At 33.0% G+C, this 27,864-nt stretch overlaps 1 protein-coding gene across 2 annotated transcripts; it reads left to right on the top strand.

Moving 5' to 3' along the window:
* Positions 1–5,652: 5,652 nt before the first annotated feature.
* LOC105325265 (uncharacterized) lies at positions 5,653–21,055 on the top strand. 2 transcript variants are annotated; one of them, XM_066066638.1, is made up of 11 exons: positions 5,653–6,335; positions 6,443–6,730; positions 6,984–7,253; positions 7,631–7,933; positions 8,019–8,300; positions 11,760–12,047; positions 14,138–14,182; positions 14,361–14,471; positions 14,556–14,768; positions 20,451–20,744; positions 20,928–21,055. In XM_066066638.1, exons 1-11 carry the CDS (start codon positions 5,759–5,761, stop codon positions 21,038–21,040), a joined length of 2,784 nt encoding a protein of 927 aa, XP_065922710.1. In that variant the 5' UTR covers positions 5,653–5,758; the 3' UTR covers positions 21,041–21,055. The 2 variants fall into 2 exon arrangements, with proteins under 2 accessions (XP_065922710.1, XP_065922708.1); XM_066066636.1 differs by having other exon boundaries at positions 20,925–21,055.
* The last annotated feature ends 6,809 nt before the right edge of the window (positions 21,056–27,864 follow it).

Here is a 27,864-nt window from a genome sequence, read left to right as displayed (position 1 = left end):
CACTTATCTCGTCGACATATGACGACCAAGTTCATACACAATGAGTGTATTGTGTGATAATTAACGAACAATAATCATGAAAGAATGATTGTTATATTATTATAAGAAGTATTCATTGGTGAATGAATTGTCATTCGAAGAATGATACATGTATATATTTTTATGAAGAAAGACAAGAGAGGCAGGTTACGTAGGAATATGAATACTTCTTATTTACATTTCTGGGGGAAAGTGATTTTTATTAAAAAAAAAAACCATTTTACGTTAGTTGTGTTTCCTTTATACATCAACAGCGATATTCTAAACATTTGTTGTAATGTTGTATCTGTGATCATGAATAGACTGTATTCTTTTAGAGCAAATATGTTAAAAGTACCTGATTATAGTACATTTAAAATAGATAATAAACACTGTTCGATTATAATAAGAAAAGATTGTCTCTAAAGGCGTTGATAAAGGGTTCGGGCCCATGTTAGGAATTTATATCTCCCTTGATTTTGATCACAGGATCTTTATTGTATCCAAAGTTATCGATACTCATACAAACTATTGATGCATTAAACATTTTGATATTAACTAAAATATGCCGATGATAAAGTAAAAAATATTCTTTGTTCGAGTACTCTCAATACTTTGACGATTTTCCTTATTGGCCATTAACTTCTACTGGCGTAATGACTGCTGTTAGTGGCTGCTAACTTCAGCTTGGTTATAATGCCTAACAGTGTAGTAGACTTTTCATATTTTTTTTATTTTTGATCGACGTATTTAAGGTGACATTGATGGGGAAACGTTTTCATCAACACGTTATGTTATGCTTGTTTCCATTAAAGCTATCATAACTTTTTTGCTGGCTAGAAGGACGATACTTAGTTTATTGGCTCCCAAAACAACAACTTTTTCCTGAGACGAAGCTGAAGGAAATAGTTGCTGTCGTGGGGGACAATAAAATTTGGATGGAATAGTTAGCAAATATGTATTTCATTACAGCAAGAACTATTTTTTTTGTCAGCGATGCAGATTTTTCTTGATGCTAAACAATTTAGAGTTATCAGACTTTGAATTTAACGTTGCGACTCAAATTACTTCAGACATGTTTCGAGATTGAAAACGAGGCGCTTTAATGGTTAGAAATAGAACGAAACTACTACACGGTAAGATAGATTGTAATGCGTATTGTATTGCGTATCTATTCCAACGTTACTGGCGCAATATATACAGAGGTCTATGACACTATTATGGTTTATAATTATAATTACTTTTTTGTACATTTTGATAAACTTTCTCGGATATCATGGTTCCAAGATAAGATGTTACAGTTTCGTATCGTAAAAATAGCATTCTTTTTTTTTAGTTTTATATACAGGTTATGAGTTAAATTACTTCTTTTCGACTCGTTTAGTTGGTTTGTGTGTGTGTCTGTGTGTGTGTGTGTTTTTATATAAAAGAGAGGTTTATTAATTCCATATTCGTTTAGTTGTTTTTTTTGTTTTGTTTTTTGTTTTCTTTTTTTTTATGGTTAAAAATCTGGTTTGTTGTGCATAATACTATGTAAAGTTTCTATTAAAAAGAATATCTGCAAGCCCGGATTTAAATCGGTTAGAGCTATCCTGACCTCAAGTGCCTGTGATCGACATATATTTTGTAGGCTTTTGTAGGGTCTTTTTATTCATAGCAATAGGTGATATTCAACTGTGTTTTTCAATCTGTTGAAATGAAATGCCTTTTAAAGATTTTTTCTTTAAAAATCAATATCTAACAAAGTCTTTCAAAAGAATGCACACACCGTTAACCATAAAAATGGTATCAATGCAGACGCAGTCTTGTAGTTAAAGTTGGAAATCTGAACCCTTAACGTCCACAAAATAAAGTTTATATTCAAAACATTTTTTTCTGAAGTGTCCATTGACCTTGTTTTATTTCTTTTTCAAGTTTAAGTATGATATTATTTTATTCACCTCTACACCGGAAATGTAATATTTTTTTTACAGATTTTTTTTACAGATTACAACTTCTGAGTTTTCAATATGCATCACGTTAACGCTTTTATTTTTTAGCAATGTATATGTCTTTGATTTCCTTCTTAAACGGTGTCATTTTAAATTGAATAGTTTAGTTCTACGTTTTCTTACGATTATCTGTCCTCTTTTATCTAGACGCAGCCAGTAAGAAATATTTACTCAACCAATAAAAACATCAATACAAGTTAGGGTCTACTGCGCTTCAAGTATACTGAAAACATAAATCGGCTGAGATGTGTTGACTTAAATCAACAGATAAAATATCGGCTGTGCAGTCAGCCATTGTGACGAGTTTGAATTAATAATGAAAACACCTAGCAGGAAGTAGCTAAACAGAATTTTTCTCAATATCTAAAGAAATAGGAATTAACGGGGATTGGATTTTTCAGAAGTCGTCTGTGTTTTGATTTAATGATTTAAACTGGCGTTAAGGCATACATGTGAACAACAATCTTAGCAACCTTCTATTTGTTTGGCAGTTCTAAACAACATACCCGAACTTTGTTAAGAAAATACAGCCATTACAGTAATCGATTGCTGCAGTATACGAATAGCAAGATTGTCTTGTTGTGGAATAATATATATATATATATATATATATATATATATATATATATATATATATATATATATATATATATATATATATATATAATAATGTAGATTTGGAGGTTATATTCGTACATTGAGGCTTACTTTTATCTTCAGATCATGGGGGGAAAATTCTAAACAGGATTTTTAAAATTTTTTAGGAACAATAATACAGAATATTAAAGTAAGGACTGTCCTATATTAAGGTTTATTCTATAACAATTAACATTTAACGCAAATCATCCTCCTGTCAACCAGTTAATAAATGTATAGATTGTATTGTATACCATTACAAAACATCTTTGGATAACAGATTTTATATACACACGTAAATGAGAGAGAGAAAGAGAGAGAGAGAGATAGTGTGTGTCCAACAACTAGACAGCTGTTTTTCACGTGAAAGTTTAGCTGCAGAATTGCAACTGCACGGGGACATTGTGCTGACGGACCGTGGATAGCTGTAAAAAAAGTCAATTAAATTAACCAGACTTGATATTGAATTATCAGGACCCGACACTCTAAACTACACCTGATTGTTGCACCATAATAATATTGAAGAGATGTATGTAGTTATAAATGGTAGTTGTGCATGTACATGTAGAGTGTTTGGCGGTAAATTAAGCCTCATCAGGAGTCCATATTTTAAGTACCTATAGTAGGCGAGATTTTATCAAAAGATATGCTTCATTTTTGTGTTTGCTGTATGCAATGATAATTTCCCTGTCAAATAATTGTTGGCAAGTTGAGTCCGTCTTCAAGAAGTTTCAGTACCTCAGTAAACGTTATTAAATCTTTTGACGCGGGGGTTGAATTGTGTAACCATGACGTGTGAATGTTTGAGTTTTATTTTTTATTCTGTTTTACCCAGAGTTCCCTTACTTTTCCTGAGATTTCGTCAGTAATCGGATTTATTTCCTTTTCAGAGTAACTTCTATTTGAAAAGTGTCCTTTGAAGTCCTTTAAGATTATATTGAGGGCAGATGGATTGCTTGTGTTTCTCGAATGCCCGATACATTCTCCTTTGAATTAGTATTTTGTTGGAATACTGAAATTGAGATTCTATGCATCGAGTATATTCGTACATTTTCATATCCGAAATTTCTGGTGAGGGTACTGCACCCATTCTATATCCTATGATTTGCATTTAGTATTTTCCATCAAATTGGTTTTCTAATTCGCATCTGAGAAAGAAGATTAAATCTCCGACATCTGTATGCGGTATGACTAAGTTGCTCTTATCAGCGTTGGTGTACGCAAGTTAAATAGCATTTAGTTATTCTTCAAATTCCATGTTTGCATACATTACATTTTAAGTGATCAGTAGCGCATCAGTTGAGAGTTGTACAAATTCGATCTTATTGATAAAAGCAGTTTTGTCCTTAATAGAGGTTGAATGTTTTTGTTCGATGGGGATAAACATGTAATTACAGTATGCCCCATTTTTTTTCTTGTTGGTGTATTGCATTGCATTAATGCATTGAGCAATAAGTGGCCGTCAGTGGGGTTGCCGTCTGCTGCTACATAGAGTGCATTTCAGACGTTGTCGTGAATTTCGAGTATTTTAGAGAGTAGGTAGAAATGACAACATTCAAGTCGCAGCTTTTGTTCTTTAAGAAATCGTACACTATCTTTATCTATGGAGCCCTTTGCGTGCATTTCATCAGTTCTCTATTGAATAAGATCGTGCAAGTGTTGTAAGTCAGGTTTTGGTACTAGCATGCAATGTTTTGGAAGTAATTGACGCTCCGCCTCAGATAAATACCGACTTCTGTCTATTATAATGATAGTATTACTTATGTCAGCCTTCTTTAAGACCATATTGAAATTGAAGGGAGTTTGTTTAATTCGCTATATGTCAATTTTTTTTCAGGGTGTTTTAATTGTAATAGAAGACAATTATAACTTCGTTTTGTCAATGTATTGTTCAAGCACATTACAAGTTGTAAGGGGTTGGTGCCCCGACGATTTTCTAAACGGTTGAAGTTTTGAGACAGCACCGGTATCAGAGATATTTGCATCTTAATTTTCTATCAAACCCATCAAAATCGTTCAAAATACGCCTCTTTACATTCTTTTGTTTTGGCGTTGGAATACATTTGAGCCCTTTGGCAAGTAATGAATATTTTTGTCTTTGAGCTTATGTCTGGATAGATTTAAGACAAATTTGCCTGACTCCGCTAGATTTTAGTTTGATTTGTCAATTTTGAGGTTTGCAGCGTAAGACTTGATTAGTTGTTTTGATTTAGAATCTTTTTATTGTTCCGGTACATACTTTTCCCGAATAGAGACCCGTTTTTCACTACATAGAATCGATTGGATATAAATAGTCACCCTGCACGCCAGCAGAGAAAATGTCGGGGAAAATATTTTTTAGATTTATAAATGTAATGCGACCCCTAAGCAGCATACATAGTACGATTCCTAAAGATGTATATAGGTGTCGTTATACGCTTAAAATATCATTCATATATATATATATATATATATATATATATATATATATATATATATATATATATATATATATATCACAAACATTGCAGTTACTCTCAAATTGACATATACCTGCCCATAGTGAATGATCTATATATACATAAAGCACATGGACATTCAAATTTTCGGAGCTCCACCTAGATGGCCGAGTGGTTAGCGCGGTGACCGCTCACTGCTAAGAGAGTGGGTTCCAGGGGGCATGGTGCTTCGAAAAAGTAAATTTACCTTTGCTTTATATATATATATATATATATATATATATATATATATATATATATATATATATATATATATATATATATACGTGTGTTGCAAGATTATTTTATGTAACGACAGAACATTTTATTTAAAGAGTACTAAACATTCACTTTTGCTTATATTTTATTTCAGTGTAAGGATCAATAACCGACAACAGTTGTGTTGCTTTTAATTCTATATTGCACCCAGTAGTTATGAACAATCTTACACTGTAAATGAAAATGATGTTGTTTCATATTGTTCAATTTTTAAAAGTGATTGGGACCTTGTTTTTTTCATTTATAGAGAAAAATCAGTAACAATAAAACTTAGGATTCAAATGAAGAAGACGACAGTTTTAACAAAGCAGGGATTTGAAATAACAGGCTATATGAATTAAACTAACTCATTGAATAATGACATCGACGACTCTTTCACAGACACAATTGAATTTTGCGCGTTTTTCAATTGTTAGCATTGATATCAATAAACTTCCTCTCAAAGACATTTTGACCATATTTATACAGCCTACAGATCTAGACCAAGCGATACAAAATTGTGATCCTTTACTTAAAGGCAAATACAAACTTAATCCAGATCAAAGGAATACGTGTTGCAATACGTCACCCAATCCTCCCGATTACAGCACGTTTGATATTACTTTGCTGTACAGACTAATCAGAAATCTCTGCCCTTCACTTGAACCAACAAACAAGTGGGGAAACAAACCAGCAAGTAACGACTTGGATGTTGGAGACGACATCGAACGAATCAGGTATCTCAGAAACTCAATCGTTGCACACTCTGCATCGGCAGAAATATCCGACGACAAATTTAAGGACCTCTGGAGTGATGTAAAATGTATTATTCAACGGTGTCAACAATATACAACAAGCAAAGGATGTACAAATGACTACAATAAAATGTTAATAGATTTAGAGAGGAAAACGTTTACGTTTGATGAGTATACTATTCAAAAAGCACGTTCCAGGGGTAAATATTACAGTTTACATTATTTTATGTCAAACATGAATACACATAAAAATAATGCGGTTAAAAAAATTCTTACTTATAATAACAATTGATGAATTTTTTTTTAGCAATTTGTGTATTTGGAGAATCAGAAATATTTTGTGGAAAAACAGCTTGCTTTGAAGCTGAAATTACACTAGAAGACGATGTCTTTTTACCAGTCAGCTGGGATAGAGTAGACGGAATGCATAGGAAACAATTAGACGTACGCGATGAGAAGTATAGGGGAAGTGACAATAGACAGCTCCGTATCCACAACGTTTGTAAAGATGATGAAGCAGGATACCAAGCTGTTCTCTCAAGAAATTACGATGTCAAAATATTAAGCAACACAGTTTATCTCCGTCCAAAGGGAGGTATTTACATATTTCAAAACTCATTCATATAACCATTTTTTTTGCATTCTTAGGATATCCTTATTTCAGTTGTAGTAACAGAAAATGTGTTCAGTGATCCCTAATTATGCGATGTAGTAAAAAACAATTACAGTTAAAATTTACAAACCTTTGAGGTTTTAACTCTTTTTTCAGTATTGATGGAACAGTTTTTCTTGAATATCTTGTACTCAATAAAAAATCCATCACTTTTTTGTATTTTTCTTTCGCTTAGACCTTCCATGTTTAGAGGATTTGAATGCTACTTCAAAGGAAGGAACAATATACATTCACTATGTGTTTAAAGTCTCTGAAAACTCACCCATCAAGGATATAAGATGGACAAAAAATAATTCGGAGCTTCAAGTGCCAGGCGACAAATATCGTGGAGGAGAAAAGGCGGACAGTTGTTTTACAATTTTAATGGCAGGTGAAGATGACATGGGATTATATACATGTACAGTTTGGAATGCTGTTGGATCCGTTTCAAAAAACATAAAGCTGGGTACGACATCATTGGCGAAATATATCCTTCATTTTATATTTATAAATTTTGACGTAATTTGTTTTAAAAATAAAGTTGGTTCGATGACTCAGAATTTTTTATAACAGTGCATCTTTGAAAATATCATTAAAAGCATGATTTGTACCATTGATCGCAATTTTTTGATTGAAAGTTATGATATTGCAACTGTAAATGTTAACAAGAACTGTGTTTTCGTCATTCATACTGAATCATATTGCGAGGTAATTATTTTATATAAAAAAAACCCTGATATATGTTGAATTAAAATACGGGAAAGTAAAACACTGACAACCCTCCAACATTACATGTATTTTTACCACATGTATGTGTATGTATGTACATAATTTTTTTTATAGGCATACCAAGTGCAGATATAGTATCAACATCGAACTCGAAGGTTGTTTGCGGATCAGATACTACATTCGACTGTACTGTATCTGGATACCCTTCTCCTGATGTAGTGAAATGGCAACATAGTCCTGACGGAAACTTGTTTATTGATCTTGATACTGATACGGATAAATATTTACAAAGCCGAAGTTCACATTCTCTCCTTGTACGGAAGGCTACTTTGAAACAACAAGGATATTACCAAGTCGTTGTATCAAATAGCATTGGAAAGTGCACAAGCAACAAACTTTTCCTACAACTTACAGGAAGTATGTTTTTAAGTTATCAATTTAAAGACTGCTAAATTAGAAATATTATTTTAGATGAAGTATTATTTTTCAAAATCTCTTTTAGGTAAGCCAAATGTATCTGAAGTGACATGCTCTTTACATGGCAACTCGGTGAAACTGAAATGTGATGTATTCCTATATGACGAATCACCTCCACTCAACTATGTTTATTGGACTAAGGGCGTTAAACATATAGTCATTGCAGCAAACGATGAAAAATATTCGGGGGCGGACATAAATGACCCGTCACTGACTATTTATAACGTGAACAATGATGATGCTGGCGAGTACCAACTTATTGCTGTCAACCCCGTTGGTGAGACGTGGAGCACAGTAATATTACTAGGTAACAATATATATAATAAATCCTCTAAATGTCTAAAAAAAGAAATGAAGCTACGATTTGGTATGTTTAATCAATTTCAATAGGAAAGGTTTCAATCTAAAATACAATATTTATCAAATATCATTTTTTTCCCCTGGAGGACGTATGCTCAAATAGCAGTATGTAAAATAACACTTTTATTTTATCGTTTTCGAAACAAAAATAGCTTACATATCTACAAGATTTATACTACATGTGTTTTAAACAATTTGATTTTAAATACGAATTGGCTTTATATGTATACATCTCGTATTTGTTTTTTTTTTCTTTATAAGAACGAATGAAGATTACAAATTACATTAAATGTATATGAATCATTTGATATTTTAGGGTTTAATTTCTTATTCTATTGTTACAATGGTAATTAAATATAAAATTGATCTAAAAGAGAACAACTTTGCAAAATGTAAGAGCTAAATGAGGTACAAATGTTAACACAGATCATCAGATAATACCAGTAAAAATTAAAGTCTAAATGGCAAAGAATTCAACAGCAAAAATATAGGTTGTTTTTTTTCTGTGAGCAGCACCCATAATCAATTTGTCAACCCTGAATTGATTAACACTTCATTTATGAAATACTTTGCCAAAACGAAAAGATGATAATGGTATTTTTTTCATAAATTATCACAAATCAAAATTTCAAGAAGCACAACACTAAGTTCTTATCTTGAAAACTGTACGAGTAGTGCCTCCGTTGTTGTCTCGTACGACATTTATGATTTAGACCCGAATTTTTCCATCAAGTTAGTATAATGATTAAAAAAAATTATTAACAAATAAAAGGCAAAAAGGGAGACTGATAACTGAAAGAGGCGCCGTTGACAGATTTGATAAAATTACTATTTGGGTGTCAGGTGATGTAAGGCTATGAGGCGTTCATTTTAGGGAAGTCCATTTGTTTGTTCATGCCATCAGGTCTGAATGATTTGAATATGTGCATCCATAACTTTTCCTTGCTTTTCCTCTCTGCGTCTGTCCAATGAGGATTATTGTCAAAAACCAATACTGTCATGTCTTCCCATTTGAAAGAAGAAGTGATTAGAGTAATTTATAGATGATGTAGATCGATTGACAAAATAATTAGTTACATGTATAAGCTGAAAAGTATAATAAGGTTCATTTTATCCTTATCAATGTAACCTTTATTTTTTAATCTTTAATTAGCAAATGAAGCAAGCTCTGCTCATCTAGATTGTATGTATATATTGTACCCTATTTATTTGGTTATGAGATAATTAAAACAATGAATTTTATTAAATCTTTGGCCAGTGACAACGATATATACAGACCCTGAAACGTACTACTACACCAAAAAAGCGTGCGACTTTCGTGCGAGAAACGTTTCGTGTAAACCGTTTAGCGTTTCGTGTAAACCGTTTAGCGTTTCGTGTGAATCGTGAAACGTTTCGTGTAAACCGTTTAGCATTTCGGGCAAAGCGTGCAGCGTTTCGGGCAAAGCGTGTAAATCGTTTCGGGCAAAGCGTGCGAGAACCGTATGAAACGTTCATCAGATTTCATTCGAAACTCTCTGACAATTTAATTGTTTCAAAATAGCGCTCGTGTTAAACGGTACTTTAAACTGATTGACAAAACGCCTTTGAGATATTCTCGTGAAAAAAATCTATAAGAAATGATATACTTATCTTTTTACAAAATTGAATTAATTTTTAACAAACAATAGAAAAGTTCGCGTTTTGAAAGAAGACTAGTTACTTAGACTATGCGGCTGTGTACAACCAGTACACATAACCTCGGACATCGGGTAAGACCTTCACCTGGCTGAACCTGTCAATCAAACTCTGTGTATTCGTTTTCATTGGATGGTCACACGTCTCTTTTTTGTCAATAGCCAATAGAAATTTAATGACTTCAAGGAGGTCGGAATCAGTATTTGATGATGCACACAATTTCAATGATGGATTATTTAACATTAATTTGAACAAAATTAAATGTAAACATAGGAAGAAAATATTCTGTTCATTTCTATGAAATGCGGGAAGTAAATTCTTCTGAATCCCGATTTAAAAATTTTTTCTACAAGTTATTATTTTAATTATTTAAACACTGATAACGGAAAACAACAAGTAATTAACACACTGAAATTTTCCTAAAATGTACACATGCAATTAATTTTTATGGGAATCTATATGCATGGTACTTAATTCAAATAGATTATGATAGATATATTGTACGCCGTTATGCGGGGCGCCGTTATGTATACGAATATTGAGACAAAAATCTGAATCGTTTTTTTAATTTTTTGTTCTTTCCGAAATCCAAAATAGTAATGACAACTTTCTTTATTGTTTAATCCATTGATTTTTCTCTGTGATGTTATGTACGGAACATTTATTTACGCGAATGATTCGATATAAAAAAATTAATCGGTTGTTATATAGCATTTTTTTAACTTAAGTGACTAATTTTTTTTTATAACTTTCAAAATTATCAATGTAAATAATTACAGGTTTATTTACAGTTAGTATTTTTACATCGTATTCTCTGAAACCAATAAAAATATTAATGCGAGAAGAAAAAACAAATCCCGCCGAATACTGAAAAACCGATTTCAGTTTGTAATCATACGGATTTTATTTTTGGTATTGAATATTGTGTTACAGTAACTTTTTTCTCTGGAATTTTTATTATTTACGGGACTAATAAGAATCATGGATATTTCTTTTAAGCAATAAATATATTTATAGAAGTAATATTCTTGGCTAATTTTGGGAACAAATAATTTTTTGCTTTAAATATAAGTACCAAATTAATTTAATTAATCAATTCAATACTTATGTACATATATGTTTCTAATATCAGTGTTTCTATTATTTTGTGTTTTCTTAAAGTTTATTCTTACTAACAGAGTCAGAGTAAAAATCCGAGAGAAACCGAATCGATCAGGATAAAAACGTGTCCAAAGCGTGTGAAAAGCGAGCAAATCGTTTCGTGCGAGAATCGTTTCGTGTAAACCGTTCAGCGTTTCGTGTAAATCGTTTAGCGTTTCGGGCAAAGCGTGCAGCGTTTCGTGTAAACCGTTCAGCGTTTCGTGTGAACCGTTTAGCGAGCGTGTAGCGAGCGTGCAGCGAGCGTGTGGTGTAGTAGTACGTTTCAGGGTCTGTGTATATATATATATATATATATATATATATATATATATATATATATATATATATATATATATATATATATATATACATTCATACGGATAAAGCAATATCGAATAATTTGAATCTAAACTAACCTAGTTTTTTTTAAGAAACTGAACGAAGTCTTTATTATCTACAACAACGATCTCATTTGACTAAGGTTACTAGTCAAATTGTCATTTTATCATATTAACCTGTTCAACGTCAACGTATTATCAAATATATACATGCATTTTACATTTTCCCCAATTTAATATTATTTCACTAGGTGTTCCAGAAGTTCTTTTGAAGGAATGTGTCAAAAAAGAGGATGGTAGCTTGTGGTTCACGATGACAATAAAATCGGTACCAGTTCCGCATTCTGTGAAATGGAACATTAAAGAAAATAATACCGACACTTTTGAGCCAATTAATGTCAGTGCTGCCGAATATATAGGGACATCAACTACTTTCCCTCACCCTGTGTTGGTTATAAAACATTTAGAAAAACTGGATAACTGCATCTTCGAAATAGAAGTTAAAAATCGAATTGGAGAGGTAAAACGGTTGATTTCAGGTAATACTGATTTTTTTTAAATTTACGATTCATAATTGTTTACATTTTTACTGTACCGCAGGTGCCATACTATTACTGTTATATCGTAACAAAAATAGGCAAATTTCGGGAAGATGTGTGTTGTATCGTCAATCATTATTCGTATAATTTTAGGAGCACAAAAAGCAATACTAAAATAAGCACATGAAAAGCCGAAATGTTTCGGCCGAAATTTGTTTTCAAATGCACGCAAATCACAGAACTAAACAAATTGATTAATACAAAAACATATTTAACATGATTTTGCGAAAGTGTAATTTAGTTATGAATTTTCCATATAACATATGTGAATTTATTAGCATTTTCATTACCTGTTTTTTTTTATTATGTGTAAGGACATCTTAGCTGTATTCGACTTTTTTCCACTATTGGTTTTTGGCGTATGTAATTATGGGGAATGAGGGTAGGGGTCGTGAGTGTTAATTATTCAGTTATAATAAACAACACATTTTGGATGCACGATGTAAATTTCAAATCATATTGCTAGTTCTACTCCTTTTTAGTACTTATAGTTTAAATGTTTAAACAAGTACAAATACACTGTAATTTTTGTTTATTTTTTATTGTTAGTCACATTTAAGTGCTTCTTCACCAAGATCGGCAGGTAAAACCCCCGCCCGGAGAAAAGGTTAATAGACGTTTAAGGACCTTATACATGCATCATTTAAAAAATTGAAAAGTCAATCATCTTAATGTTTTTCTGGGGGGTTTTTTCTTAAATACTTGAACCGGTCTAAACTAAAACAAAATTCCAGACATAGTTACGCGGGTTTTATTTATTGTATATGTTTACTATGCGGTGTTGTAATAAAATACGAATCTTAATATTAAATATATTTTTTACAAGAAAAAAATGCTATTTAACTGTTTGAAAGTTCTATATATTGAAATGAATTACTTAGGCTTACTTAGATCAGACACTTTGAATAGTTTGTTTTATTTTGTTAAAATGATTACAATTACAAAATTCAATCTTTAGAAATATATATCAAAAGTTGATATGGTGATGTAAGTAATTTTCATTGAGTGCATTCAGTCTCCAATATCATATCTTAAATGTTATTAAATGTTATTGTGAAAATCGAAATAAAAAAAAATATCTCAAAACAGACTCGCCAGTTATTAGTCCCCTACCGGTTTCACCGGAGGGGACTATAGCTTTCCTCTGCGTCCGTCAGTCCGTCTGTCTGTCCGTCCGTCAGTCCGTCTGTCTGTCCCACTTCAGTTTTCCACACTTTTTTTCTTTATGCATTTGAGGAATAATATGAAACTTGCTGAACAGCTTCAAAATGTCAAACTACAGATCAAGTTTACACTTTTGTAGCGTCTGATTGACATATTTTCGAGAAAATTAATTTTTTATATTCCAATTTTTTAATGTTCGGGTTCGTTATCGGGTTCGGTGTGTAGCTGAACAAGCATTCTGAGAGTATTGCATTAGCAATACACGTCCCCTACCGGTTTGTATTATTCTATGAAAGCTTCCAAGCACACAACTATTTCAGAGCTATTGTAAACGAGATGTCATGCTTTAATCAGAGATAAAAGAACAAAGGAAATTAAAGCATTGTGTTGTAAATTTAATCGGCAGGGTTTTTTTGTATTATTATTACAATCGGGTTCGTTGTCGGGTTGGGCTGTTTAACGGTTTGGTTTGATTCAGGGTACAGAAGACGGTAAGAAATGATATTGTGCATAACAGTGCATTGTTTTCACAAATTTTTACCAGCGAATACAGAATAGACTTGGCGAAATTACAGGAGATGAAATAAAGAGTATTATTTTACCTATTTCCTATTTAATTTCTATATCAACTATATAGTTTTAATTTCCTCTGTTCTTTTATCTCTGATTAAAGCATGACATCTCGTTTACAATAGCTCTGAAATAGTTGTGTGCTTGGAAGCTTTCATAGAATAATACAAACCGGTAGGGGACGTGTATTGCTTATGCAATACTCTCAGAATGCTTGTTGCAAATGTTTGACCCCGTTTTTTTTTCCTTAATAAGACACTTTTTTAAAAACGAAAACTCCATCCATATGTTTTTAGGTAACATTTTTCAAGAAGAACTAAAGAGAGAAAAGAAGACGCTCGGTAGGAATCACATTAAACTGCTAGTATACATTGTGACAACAGCCAACTGATACTATTTCAAAATTATTTTGTTTTTGTTTTTCTAAGGGTTCTTTTGTAATGAAAAAAAATTCACTATGCGACTTTTATATTTCTCGCACGTTGGTTTTATAACATTTATATAACATGTCATTTATAGGAACGTTTTATGCTGAAGGTGGATCTAGTATTCCGTTTAGCATTTGGCTCAGTGAATTGGCAGAGAAATTTCCCAAGGAAAAAACGGATACACTTAAACTCCTCATTCAATGTAAGTTTTTTATTTTTATTTTTATCTGATATCATTGAAAAAAATGAATGTGAAAGTCTTGTAATGTTTGTATTTTACATGAAGCATCTTGCAAGATTGAAGACGTCACAGAACTAGAGAAAGCAAAGACTGCACAAGATTGTTTCAAAATTCTTTTAAAAGAAAAGATAATTTGTCCGTCTGACGTTATTGCAATGCAGTTTTTTCTCATAAGGACAAATTGTGAAGAACTAGAAAAGGAATGCATTGATTATGCTAAACAGCAAAAGGCAATGCATTTTTACGAAAAGCCACCAGGTAATATACATATACTGTACAATAAACTGATTAGTTAACTACTTCCAATAAGATTAAGGTTAGCATATTTCTTTTTCATATGTTTTTGTATAAACAACATTTTGTAGTTTTAGTTATCAATAAGTCAGTATAATAGATTTTTTTCTTGTGATTATCATATAAAACCAAAATCATATTCATAATTGTTTTCTCAGATCAAAGCAAATTTAAAATTTAAAAGCACCTTATATCTAAACGAAACCTTATTTGATTTTATTGAACAATGAAGAAAACAAACAATGAAAATATAACCATAAAACCGGGTACATAATTATAAAATGTGTTTGTTTTGCATTAAACTACAAGTAACAATAGATCTTGCATGGATATGTAATACACAAAATTTGCACTTCATCTTTAGTTGTTTGAATCTTGATGAACTCGAAACTAACAAATATAAACAAAGTATATTAATGTATACCCATGGCTTTTCCATTCAATGTAACGTTAATATTTTAGAATGTGGTCCGATTTTTTCGGATAACCATCATCACTCTATAAATTTAATAACGTTGTTCACATTGAACAATATATTTATTTAAGTTGTGCATACTTAACCCGAGTTTGTTTTAAAAATAACACTTTCTTTAGTAAATGGTAACGTCATATAATTTATACTAAAAAGGATATTTTTCGTTAATAAAAATGTAAAATAAACATGGTTTATGATACAGAACTAGATAGGATATAGATCATGCTTCGCCGACTCTGCAGATCCAATTTTAACTCACTTGAGCTGAAAGCTCAAGTGAGCTATTCTGATCACATTTTGTCCGTCGTCCGTCTGTCTGTCTGTCCGTCTGTAAACTTTTTAGCTCACCTGAGCCAAAGGCTCAAGTAATCTTTTCTGATCACAATTTGTCCGTTGTCTGTCGTTGTCGTCGTCGTCGTTGTTGTCGTCGTCGTCGTTGTTAACTTTTCACATTTTCGTCTTCTTCTCAAGAACTACCGGGCAGATTTCAACTAAATTTGGCACAAAGCACCACTAGGTGAAGGGGATTCAAGTTTCTTCAAATGAAGGGCCACGCCCTCTTTAAAGGGGAGATAATTGAGAATTATTGAAAATTTGTTGGTATTTTTCAAAAATCTTCTTCTCAAAAACTATTTGTCCTGAAAAGCTAAAACTTGTGTGGAGGCATCCTCAGGTAGTGTAGATTCAAGTTTGTTCAAATCATGGTCCCCGGGGGTAGGGAGGGGCCACAATTGGGGGATCAAGTTTTACATAGGAATATATAGAGAAAATCTTTAAAAATCTTCTTCTCAAAAACTATTGGGCCAGAAAAGCCCAAATTAAAATGGGAGCATCCACAGGTAGTGTAGATTCAAATTTGTTCAAATCATGGTCCCCGGGGGTAGGGTGGGGCCACAATTGGGGGATCAAGTTTTACATAGGAATATATAGAGAAAATCTTTAAAAATCTTCTTCTCAAAAACTATTGGGCCAGAAAAGTTCAAATTAAAATGGGAGCATCCACAGGTAGTGTAGATTCAAATTTGTTCAAATCATGGTCCCCAGGGGTAGGGAGGCGCAACAAATGGGGGATCAAGTTTTACATAGGAATATATAGAAAATTTTTTTAAAAATCTTCTTCTCAAAAACTATTTGACCAAGAAGGCTCAAATTGGCGGGTAACCATCCTCAGATAATGTAGATTCAAGTTTGTTTAAATCATGGTCCCTGGGTGTAGGGCGGGGCCACAATAGAGGATACATTTTTATACATAGAGAAAATCTCTAAAAAATCTTCTTCTCAAAACTATTAGGCCAAGAAAGCCCAAATCTGAGTGGAAACATTTCCAAATCGTATAGATTCAAGTTTGTTAAAATAACAGTCCAGTGGTATGGTGAGGCCACAGTGGGGAATGAATTTTTACATAGGAATATATAGAGAAAATCTTTAAAAATCTTCTTTTTTAAGACCATTTGGCCAGAAAAGCTTTAACTTGTGTAGAGGCATCCTCGGTTAGTGTAAATTCAAAATTACAGTCCCTAGTGGTAGGGCGGGCCGTGATGGCTGTTTGAATTTTTACATAGGAATATATAGAGAAAATCTTTAAAAATATTCTGGGAAAGTTTTTCGGTCCAAAACTCAGTACTTAGTGTGAAAGCACAGGTTATGCAGATATAAGTTTGATGAAACCATGATACCCTAGAGAAAAGTGGGGCCACAAAATGGGGGGGGGGTATATAGGAATAGAGAAACATCTTCTTACAGGTATAACAACAAAAGGGGCTTGGTATTTACCAAAAGAAAGAGGTGGATAAAAATTGGCAGATTTTCAATTTTTTTTTAGCAAGATCTACAGTACTTAGTTGTCAAGATATTTTGATACTGTAATGCTAATTTGATCAGATTAAGGCAATTGTTGCTCAGGTGAGCGATGTGGCCCCTGGGCCTCTTGTTACATTTTGAACTTCTTCTCTAAAACCGCTTATCCAATTTCAACCAAATTTAGCACAAAGCATCCTTATGGGAGGGCGAATATAAATTGCTGAAATAAAAGTCTGATCTGTATTCAAAGCGGAGAAAACCTTGAAACTGTAGAAAAAGGGGGGTGCATTTTTAAAAATCTTCTTCTCAAGAACTACTGAGTCCAATTCAACGTAGTTTAGCATAAATTATCCTTATGGGAAGGAAAATATAAATTACAATAATTAAGGGATAATTCTGTTTCAAATCTGAGTTATTACGAAAATAATAATAAAGGAAAGGTGTGTTTCAATCAGTTTAATAGATTCGGGTTCGGCATCCGGTAAAATGGGTAGGCAAGACTTGGCCTGGGCAAAACAAAAGATTGGCAGTTATTAATCTGCCAATCCTATTAAAAAATTAGGATATTTGATGGACCAGTATATTTGTATTCGCTGAAAATATTGCTGCAAAATAATGCGTATTTGGAATTGACGATTGCCGATTTGACCCGGCTTTTATTTTGCCACGGCCCGGGTTTGCATACCCATTTTACCAAGACTCGTATTCCATACTTCTAAAACGAGGTTCTTTGTTTAAAGCAGCCATGGCATTATACGAAAAAGGGTAGATCTGACTATGATGAATTTGCTTGTTGTGCAACAGTTCGCGTATGAAGGGAAATTTTTGAAACATGCAAAATATATTGGTGCCGATTTTGTGAAGTAAATTGAGGCTAAATATTTCAATGCGTTGACAGTTTTCACACATGACGTTGGTGCTAGCTTGTTCTGATTTTCGTTTCGTTTTCATTATTTATGCCTTGTAACCTGGGAAATATCGTCTGTATTTCGTGATTTTTACGTATCAAATCAAACAGAGACTTCGGTAAACCAAACAGTTAACTGTTTACCTGCGCAAATTAAGCAAAATCCGATGTATCAAAAAGTACTGAAATACAATTCATTCTATCGGTAATTCGGATTTATCTTTTGGGTAATGGTAGATTAATGGAATAGGTTTTGTTAAGATGCTCGGCATTTTCTCGAGTTTATTCAGTTTAAATAGAGTTTGATGCCGCTGACGAAAATATGTAGGTATATATACATGTTTATATATGATTCATTTCGAAAAAATAAATTGTGTTCTTTATTTGTTATAGTGCATGTTTCTTGTGTTTAATTGTTTACAATTTCTATTTACTAACCATATTTGAGTGTTAAGCTTTGAATTATAAGCAAGATACAGAGATTTGCTCACAAGTCTATGTTTGTAAACAGATCTTAAAAACTAAAGATTAAAAAAGTAAAAAAAAAATTCAATATCTTTAAAGAAAATTTTCAAAGTCTGTTCTTCCAGAAACTAACGTTAACAACTTATTGTATTGAAAACTTAACCTTTTTTCGTCATCATTACTCCTACTGTACATGTGATCCTTGACTGTGTTTGTGTACATTTGTATAAACTGATTTTGAACCTCAAATACCAGTGAACTGGTCTTGCGTGAATAAAAGAATTGAAAATCTTAGGTCATTTTTTTCCCATTTTAAATGCTGAATAGGAAATACCAAGTTAAAAATCTTAAGCTGAATGTAATAAACTCATGTGAACAAAATATCACTCAAACCTGGGCGAACTGTGAGCTCTGTATCTTGCTTATAATTCTACGATTGACGCTGAAATTTTGGTTGAACATTAGAAATTCTGTATGAATTAGATGAGTTAAATACTTGTACAAAAAAAAAAAAATAAAAGAATGTTATTCTGTATATACCTACTCTCTGGGGCCCCCTCTTTATAAATAAATAATGTGAAATCTACATCAATTTTGAAAGTTTTTCAGACACGAGTAAATAAAAACGACATCTTTAAAACAGTTTCCATAGTTCTGACATATTTCTGTTGCGGGGATAAAGTAATTATTGCTATTCTTAAGAAAGTATCACAGCGGAAAATTATCCTGGTTTGAACGCGAGGTAAATAACAGTCATTTAATTAGAATGGAGAAGACAAATTAAATTGTTGAATGTTTTTATTTGAGGAATTGAGCACATTGAGGTACAATTTTCTTTTTCACATCTATACATGTAGGATTTTTTAAATAAAAAAACAGAAACTGTTATTTTTTTTTTAAAAAAATACAATGACTAGTAAGTCGTTGATGAAAAAATGTACCTATATGCTCTCATATATTTTGATCGCTTTACAAAGGGGGGGGGGGGGAGTGGGGGCAGAACGAAAATATAGGGAATTGGAAGTTAACAACTTAACAGTGTACCCCTACCAAATGTTTAGTTTTATATCTTGCGTAAAATTTTCTTATTCTGGTAAAAAATAGTATTTCTTGAAGGTACAATGTCAAAGATTACGTGTATGCAAAAATAAGAGTAAAATTCGAATACTTTACAATATTTATTTTTTGTTATTCTACCGAGGGACCATATGGCACAATATCTTTTGAACGCCCACTGTTGCTCAGGTGAGCGATGTGGCCCCATGGGCCTCTTTTTTTCTACCATGAGAAGTATTGACCTAAGCACTAATTATGAAAATACATTTTCCTTGGTTACGCTCCGGTATAGATGTCAAACAACACATCAAATATGACACTAAAACTTGCATTACCCGTAGTATATTGAGTAATATAATAAGGCTAATGTTTCTCACTATTTTTTAAAGTAATTTCATGGCAACAATGAAATCCATCAGCAGCATACAGAATATTTAGTATTTAAAGTAAAATTTCACTAATTCACCGAAAAATTTCTTAGCAACACCAAATCAATCATCAGATAAAAACCTTTTGTTCACAGCAGGAAAATTGTAACGATGACAAAAATATGTACTGTACTGGTAATGCAAAAATGAATATATTTATATGATTGCTTTTATTTCCCGTTAAGTTGTTGTTGTTTTTTTTCCACATAAAAAGATTTCAAGACCTTGTCTATCAGTCCTTTGATTATTATTGAGAATATTGCTTGTTTCACAGATTCGTAAAATCATGGTTTGAGCAATGATTGAATTAATTGTCACTTTTTTCTACCAAGTATTTTATTACCGAATTTCTACGGTAACTTTATTTAAGAATAAGCTTTATTACCACAACGGAACTTTGCAAAAATAATATGAATAAAAAGTATACAATGCATTAGTTATCCACAACACTAATAAAAAGTTAAGAATTATAAACTTTTTAAAGGATGATCTTGATAGTTTTTAATGATTGACAGAAAATAGATGTCGAAATGTTCGTTTCCACGTGGCAAGATATCTACAGCAATTTAGTACAGAAGACGAAACCAAAATTAGAGAAACCGTCTCTAGAATAGTTGGTTGTTCTATAGAAGACGTCCAAGTTAACGGATATCTCTACTCCTCCAGTTTTTTTTTAGTCCTGTCTATTAAAGAAATTTACATTGAAAGACTTTTTAATATGAAGCAGCATGACAAAGAGCAACTTAGCAAACTAAGCATCGACTATTTCAAAGATGACTTCAAAACTGTGCAATTAGAGCAGACAGCAGGTACATGTAATTTATACGCTTTCTTTTAGTTAAGAGCTTTAACAGTTTTGTCTTAGTCTTGGTTAAAATCAATACGAAAAAAATAGTTATGAAACTCAAAATGATATTGATTTACATCAAAAAAGAACGAAAGAAAAACACTTTCACATGTGTTAAGAATAAATATTATTCATTGACAAGAAGATAAGGACAAGGACAGGAATATGATTGATCCCTCAAAAAGTATCACGGAATCATCTAAAGAATACTGCATCGGTGACAACGGTCAGGATAAACTAAAACAAGCTGGTGAGTGAATTTCTATCATTAGCATTGCTTCAAACTAAAAAGATCAACATTGTATTCAAATTGATATATGTTAATATACAATTACTCAACATACACGACTGTATTGAACATTTGTAATAGATGTTTGGATGGGAGTAATATGGAAAATATTTACTAAACACAATATAATATGAATATTATAAATATTCATAAAATATTAGTTTTTATTACCTAATCAAAGGGATTTTGTTGTTTTATTACAAATTAAATATTTTCGTCTATTTTGTATGTGTATTCAGATTTGAAAATGATCTATTGAACTGCCGGTCAATAGACTGCGATCTATTAGACCGCCGGTCAATAGACTGTGATCTATTGGACCGCCGGTCAATAGACTGCGATCTATTGGACCGGCAACGTATTTTGGAAAAAGTGAAATAGCTGGAAGATTAAAAGATAACTTTATTATGTTTATTTTACTATTGTTCTTAAAATATATCTTCATGGTATGAAAACCTTCTGTATTTTATAATTGTAAACACAAAATACTAAACACGGAATTAGGTAATAAAACAATTATTTAATGCCTGAATAGTCAATAGACTCAATGTTTTTCCCTTGGTGCAGGGAACAGCTCAGTATGACTATGGCCCTCGGCCGTTGGCCTCAGGCAATAGATCATACTGAGCTGTTCCCTGCACCTCAGTATGACCTATGGCCCTCGGCCGTTGGCCTCGGGCAATAGATCATACTCAGCTGTTTCCTGCACCTCGGGAAAAATATTCGGGTCTATCGACTGCTCAGGCATTAAATAATTGTATAATGTTGTATGAGGAATATTGACTCATATTAACGGTTGGAGCACTTTATTTTTAAAGGGTAAACTCAACTGTAATTTAATAATGTTGAATGGTAAATTTGTGATGAGTTTCTGGAACGATGATTAATTTAGACGGATTAACATATTCGATTTACCTACTATATGACCTCTTTTAACCAATTCCGAAACTTAATTACGCATCTGTATGATACCACCTTTCATATTCAAAAAGACGATTTGGTAATTGAAAAAATGCACAAGGAGTTTTGGGAAGCATTTTTGTGTAACAAAAATACTTTGCTATCCTTGACCCTCGCGTTGTTTCTCTTGTGGGTAGAGTTGTTTTAGTTCCTCATATATATAGTTCTTTAAATGTACTACGTGAAATGTGGCATATAACAATTTACTGTAGACGTGGAAAACATCACGATCTTTTTAATACTATCATGTTCTCGATCAGACTGTTTTCCATGAACGTTAAGACACCGTAAACATTGATCTGTGTATTCAACATCTCCGTGTAGACCGCCATTACAGATGTTATTGATACTTGTGAATGTAGCAATCTCATATTTTATAATAAAATAACATGTACATGTGTATTACTGTTATACATATACATCATTTCATTTTGATATTTTTGTGAATTTCTGAATGCATATATACTTAATCCTATAAGTATTCAATTGATCTTTAAAAAATATAATAGTGTGCATTCATTTATGACAACTTAAGTTGTAAAGTTATTTCTAGTGTAATAATTATATTATGGCCAAAGTTAAGTTTTGTCTTTTATTGCGTTTGTGTTTTAGTTTGTTTTCTGTTTGTCTATTGGTCGGTGGATTGTCCGCACCAAGTTCTTTGGTTTTTAGCTTATTCCTTGTCAAGGGTTTGAAAAAAGTGTACCCTGTTAAACGTTTCTGGACATTTGAGACATTTAAGTCAAGTACTTCTCTTTTTGAATACGCATGTACCTTTCAATTTAGTCGTCATATTGAATTTGGTTCAACTTGTATATTGAGCCTAGTCCAAACGACTATGTCAAATTTCATTCTATTGTATAAAACTGGTGTCAATAAAGGCCAGTTTAACAGGAATGTTAAATTTATCTCTATATGTAGGGTTCCAAAGTTCGACGGTCACTACAAAGTCCGACGGTCACCCTAAAGTCCGATGGTCTGCGCCCAAGTCCGATGTGTACACGCCAAAGTCCGATGGTTGACGTCATTCGCCAAAGTCCGATGGTTCACCAAAAGGCGCGAAACTGTGCATGATCCGGTTTTATACAATCAAAGTATAAACCAAACGACTTACATAAGTTCGAAATCGAACCGAAGTAAAAATTAAAAACAAGAACACTGAGGTCATAGTCATTATATATATAGTTCACTTCCCTCACCCCGTTTCCAAGCATACTGGGGCGCAACAGATATTTTGAGAGAAAATGCACTTTTCCGTTTTCACAATCTTTCACCTTAAAGACCTTCCCCTTGAAATCATCTGTGTCAATTTTCATTACCTGTCCCCTTCTGCAATAACCAGTAATTTGGTTTAAAATCAACAAAGTCGCCCATGTTCGGGTCGAGTTTTTCCAGTGTCGCTACTGGAGCCGGTTTTTTGGTAAAAAGTTCGAAGGGCTAGTGATCATGGTTCTAATGATCAGGGTTTATGCACTGAAAAAACAGTTTAATCTTTGTTATTATCAAATTCAAAAGAAAAAGTATACGAATATTGATTCTGCCTCTTTCATTTCCAAAAAGAAGTCCGAATACCGTCTTTTGTTGTGCATTTCTGGTGGACTTTGAAATCTTCATTCATACAGGTCCTTGTAGTATGAACTTACACCAGGCTAAACAAAATATGAAAATAACATTACAAACTTTAAACTAACAGGTCTTTTTTTACGAATGGTTACTGCTATTCACTACAGAACTACTGCGGTTTATACATGTAATGATCGGAGACTGGTTGATCGTTATAGTCAATGATCAATTGTTGATGTACTTATTTTTTTTTAACATGGGGTTGTTTAGTGTTCCGTTCGACCTGTGAATTTGTGACATTTTGGAACGGGATTCTTATGCTTGCAAATTTTTTCGTCCTTCTTTAAAACGGACCAGAACTGCTCCGGTTTGGGGTCACTTGTCCCTCTCTTTTTCCTCACTTTCTTAAAAAATATCCCTCATCTGGAAAGCCTGTAGCATCCACCTTAGGATTCTTGTATTTGAATTATTATCGGCGTTACCAATAACGTTCTCGTGACGTCATAGACGTGGTTTTTTTCCTCGCAGCATCAGAGTAGCGTAGCGCGTAAACAAACGGCGGAACATCGGACTCTGGCGTGTTTGACCGTCGGACTTTGGCGTGACGTGTCTATAGGAGACAGACCGTCGGATCTTAGCGTAACCATCGGGCTTTGGCTCTCCTATCTCCAACCACCCATCGGACTTTGGCGCAGACCATTGGATTTTGGCGAATCTATTGGACCTTGGCGTGACCATCGGACTTTGGAGTCTTACATATATAAATATATAAACCTGTTAAAATTTGTCGCCCAACGTGGGTCCCAGACAATAAGACTACTAGTGTTCATGGAGCCACAATAAATGACAGTACCAGTTTTAAATCCATGACTCCATGAGTGATTTCAATCCTAAATGACCTGCATTATTAGATTTCAATGAACTGTTTGATTGTCTTACAGTGCAGGTTTTTTTTCGAAACTATTTAAATACTGTTCATATCAAGAACTATTGGATCCTACCCCAGCAATATCGTTGTATTTCACCACGCTACAAATGATCTTCATAAAATTCTTTAGCTTGTTGATACATGTACCTATTGGTTGTTCACCATTACGAATGTGAAAGCCATGGAAAGGTCGTCTTTAAACTGCAACTCGTCCCCCAGTCCTTCAATGTACTGTTTAAGAAAATCGGCTACATTTCGATCCACTAGAAATAAACAAACCAGAAGTTCATTGCATATGATAAAAGGTACCCATGCGCGGATCCAGAGAATTTTCCAACCGGGTGGTGGGGGGGGGGGGGGGGTCCGCCACCACTTCTTCTCGATCCGCGCATAAATGTACATTTAAAAATCATACGTTTAAAATTTTTAACACGGAACAGTATAAAGTATGAGAAAGAGAGTAAGGGAGAGAGAGAAATTTTACCTTCTGGCATTAATGACGGATATTTTTGTTGGAAATCTCCATATCCTGGAGGCCACATTTGTATGTTTAATTGCTGCGTCTGAAGAATTCAACATACGTCCCTTCTTGATCTTCTCCAATTGCAAACTGATCACATTGTAACTGGTGATGCTCGTCGTGGCCCCTCAATGCAAATAACTTGCACGCATAGAACACTGTACTCTGCAATGCCTCAGTGGAATTTCCGAAGACACCCTTTTCCCAAAGCACTTTCTCGTCTTCAGGTAGAACTGTCTGCGCCTGGTTGACCTTCAATAAAAAAAAAATTAACGAATAAAAGAACTATATATGATATAAGTCAAATTTGGCCCTTATAATTAGCTATTTTTAAAATGATTCAGGTACATATATTTGATGTGTTATTTTATAAAAGAGCTGACATGAAATATGTTTTTAACCTATTTATTTGATTTATATACACTCACTGGCAGTATATGACGTCAGAAGTTACGCTATTTTTATAATTGAATCAAAATCAATCAAAAATTGACATTTTTCTTCTTCTTTTTTTCGAATGGAAAATATAGAGCGAACCAAACTTTTTAGTCAGTTATAAGTATTGGAGAAATACGTCTCTGGAGAAAATATTTTGTTTGTTCAAGCAGTCGCTCAATGTTTCCTTAAAGAAAAACTGCTTTAAAACAAGCCTTTTTATGCTAAAAATGAGAAAATGGCAGGAAAAGGTAAACTTTATGATGTCATATTTTTAAATTGTGGGCACTAAAATCAAAATGAAAACTAGATGCTGTCATTAGACAGTAATACCCGCACCAAGTGTTTGCCCCTAAATAACACTGTGTTGTACCAGTTTAATTAAAAATGAAGGCCACATGCAAGCTCCGGTAATACATTTAAAAACTATAATTTTCATAACCGAATGATGAAATCCCTCCCGATTGATATTACACATGAGCAGCACTTTATGTGCAATTTTGCGTTGAACTGTTTGCAGAGAATTTTTAGTTAACCAATGCTCTTAACATTTCGTGACATAGAAAGTATAATGGTCTATATAATTATAACAAGCAAAATTAAAAATTAAATTATGCCCTCTCCCCATGGCGGTTGCCGTTTTAGATTTGCTTCTGTGTGCCTATATGTACATCATCGTGTGCACAGATTTAGAAAAGGGGTGGGAGTGAGGGGTCCAGACCCCCCCCCCCCTCATGAAAATTCATTTATATCAATAGTAAAATATATTGTTTATCTCAATAGGAAGTATACATCACAATATGCAGGTATCCTGCACCACCTTAAAGCTGTTATTTACCTAATAAAATAGTGCAAGGGGTTTTGAAGAATGGTCATAAAAATACATGCATGTCACAAATAACTGATCTATGTCTGAAGTTACGTACACAACACAGGTCTGCATGTCTCATTAGCGGATACATGTACTAGTTTTACCCAGCTCTTAGACTTGATGGTTTCACGTGTAAACAATATACATGTATGTGTGTTCCATATGCAGAAAAAGATTAGTTAAGATCAGCTAAAGGAATTCATTATTGTGCTTTAATTGAATTATCATTATGATGTTGACCAATATAGGTAAGCATAATACTTATAGTAACAGAAGCACAATATAATGAGATGCCAGCATACATAAGTTTTAATTTCACTTTTTAAATGTGATCTTCCTTTGACAGCATACTGTATCATCTTTTAATATTTAAATAAGCTTATCATCGTTACCTATCCTATTGCATTGTTAAAGTTTCTGTCATTTAAATGCAAAAGTTATTTTTTTATTTGTCAGACTTACACTATTGAGTTGACCCCATATTGACCCTGTATAAATAATTTCGTTTTAAATTTGTGTATAACATGAAAGTAAGTGTAGACACTTATTAGTTGACTATGAGTTATAATAGGAAGGAGGGAGTATTTCTTTCTTAATGTATTATAATGCATCAGATACAATGTAGGTCATGACCTTATGGGACTGTTCTGACCTTACGGAACAGGAAAATACAAAATATCTTCTAATGTCATTATGATGCATCAAATGGTGTAAAGTACATTAATGACCCCCAGGTGTTGTCTTTAACCCCCCCCCCCCCCCCTTATGAAATAGGAAATGTTGATACACTGTATATGTTGTTAACTTCTGAGATCCTCATCCCTAAACCATATAATTTATTCTTGCTCTATGTGTCAGTGCGTGTCAAATTGTATTTAAGTTATGCACCCTTGGAGACACCGGCCCTGACATTCTAGAACTAGAAATAACTAGAGGTACTGTGAGCAATCTGCAAAGAATAAAATCATAACGCGTGTATTTTTGCTATTAAAGAAAATATTGGATGAATTTATTTCACTGTCCGTTTTTTCTATAAATAACAACTGCTCTATTTTTTAAACTTTTAATGCTAATAGGAGTAAACAAACCAATTTCTATCCTTTAATTCCATTTTGTTTTAAGTTAACTGTTAATACATGAGGTCATTTGCATCATTCCGTTCACAACCATGACTCGAATCAAACGAAATCCCCATGTCAAGCATCCATTAAATATCTAAACATTTTGAATTATTGGTATACTGAGCCCGAATTTTTCCCAATTATTTTTTTCAAACATCCCCCCCCCAAAAAAAAAAAATTGCATCGGGGCAGGCCATTTTCAGAGTGACGGGGATGAGAATCTTAAAATAATAATAAAGAGCAAGCTTTGTGTCAAATTTTAGCTTCTAATATTTCAATTAATACAAGACATGAAACCGACAGAATTTAGCATTTTTGAAACAATGACCTTAAACTTCCTCAATTTACCTTGGGTCAAAGTCATGACACACCCTTAGTTCATAAGCATTCTTTGT

The sequence above is a fragment of the Magallana gigas genome, chromosome 1 (assembly GCF_963853765.1).
Source record: "Magallana gigas chromosome 1, xbMagGiga1.1, whole genome shotgun sequence".
Lineage (NCBI taxonomy): Eukaryota > Metazoa > Mollusca > Bivalvia > Ostreida > Ostreidae > Magallana > Magallana gigas.
Note: the sequence above shows the minus strand (reverse complement) of the source record. Positions and strands in the feature narration are given on the sequence as shown.

Bases quoted from the DNA above. Each gene is read 5' to 3' on its own strand.
- LOC105325265 (XM_066066636.1), top strand. From the start codon at position 5,759: ATGACATCGACGACTCTTTCACAGACACAATTGAATTTTGCGCGTTTT. The intron at 7,934-8,018 runs GTATGTTTTTAA...AATCTCTTTTAG, and splicing joins TTTCCTACAACTTACAGGAA to GTAAGCCAAATGTATCTGAA. The intron at 8,301-11,759 runs GTAACAATATAT...TTATTTCACTAG, and splicing joins GAGCACAGTAATATTACTAG to GTGTTCCAGAAGTTCTTTTG.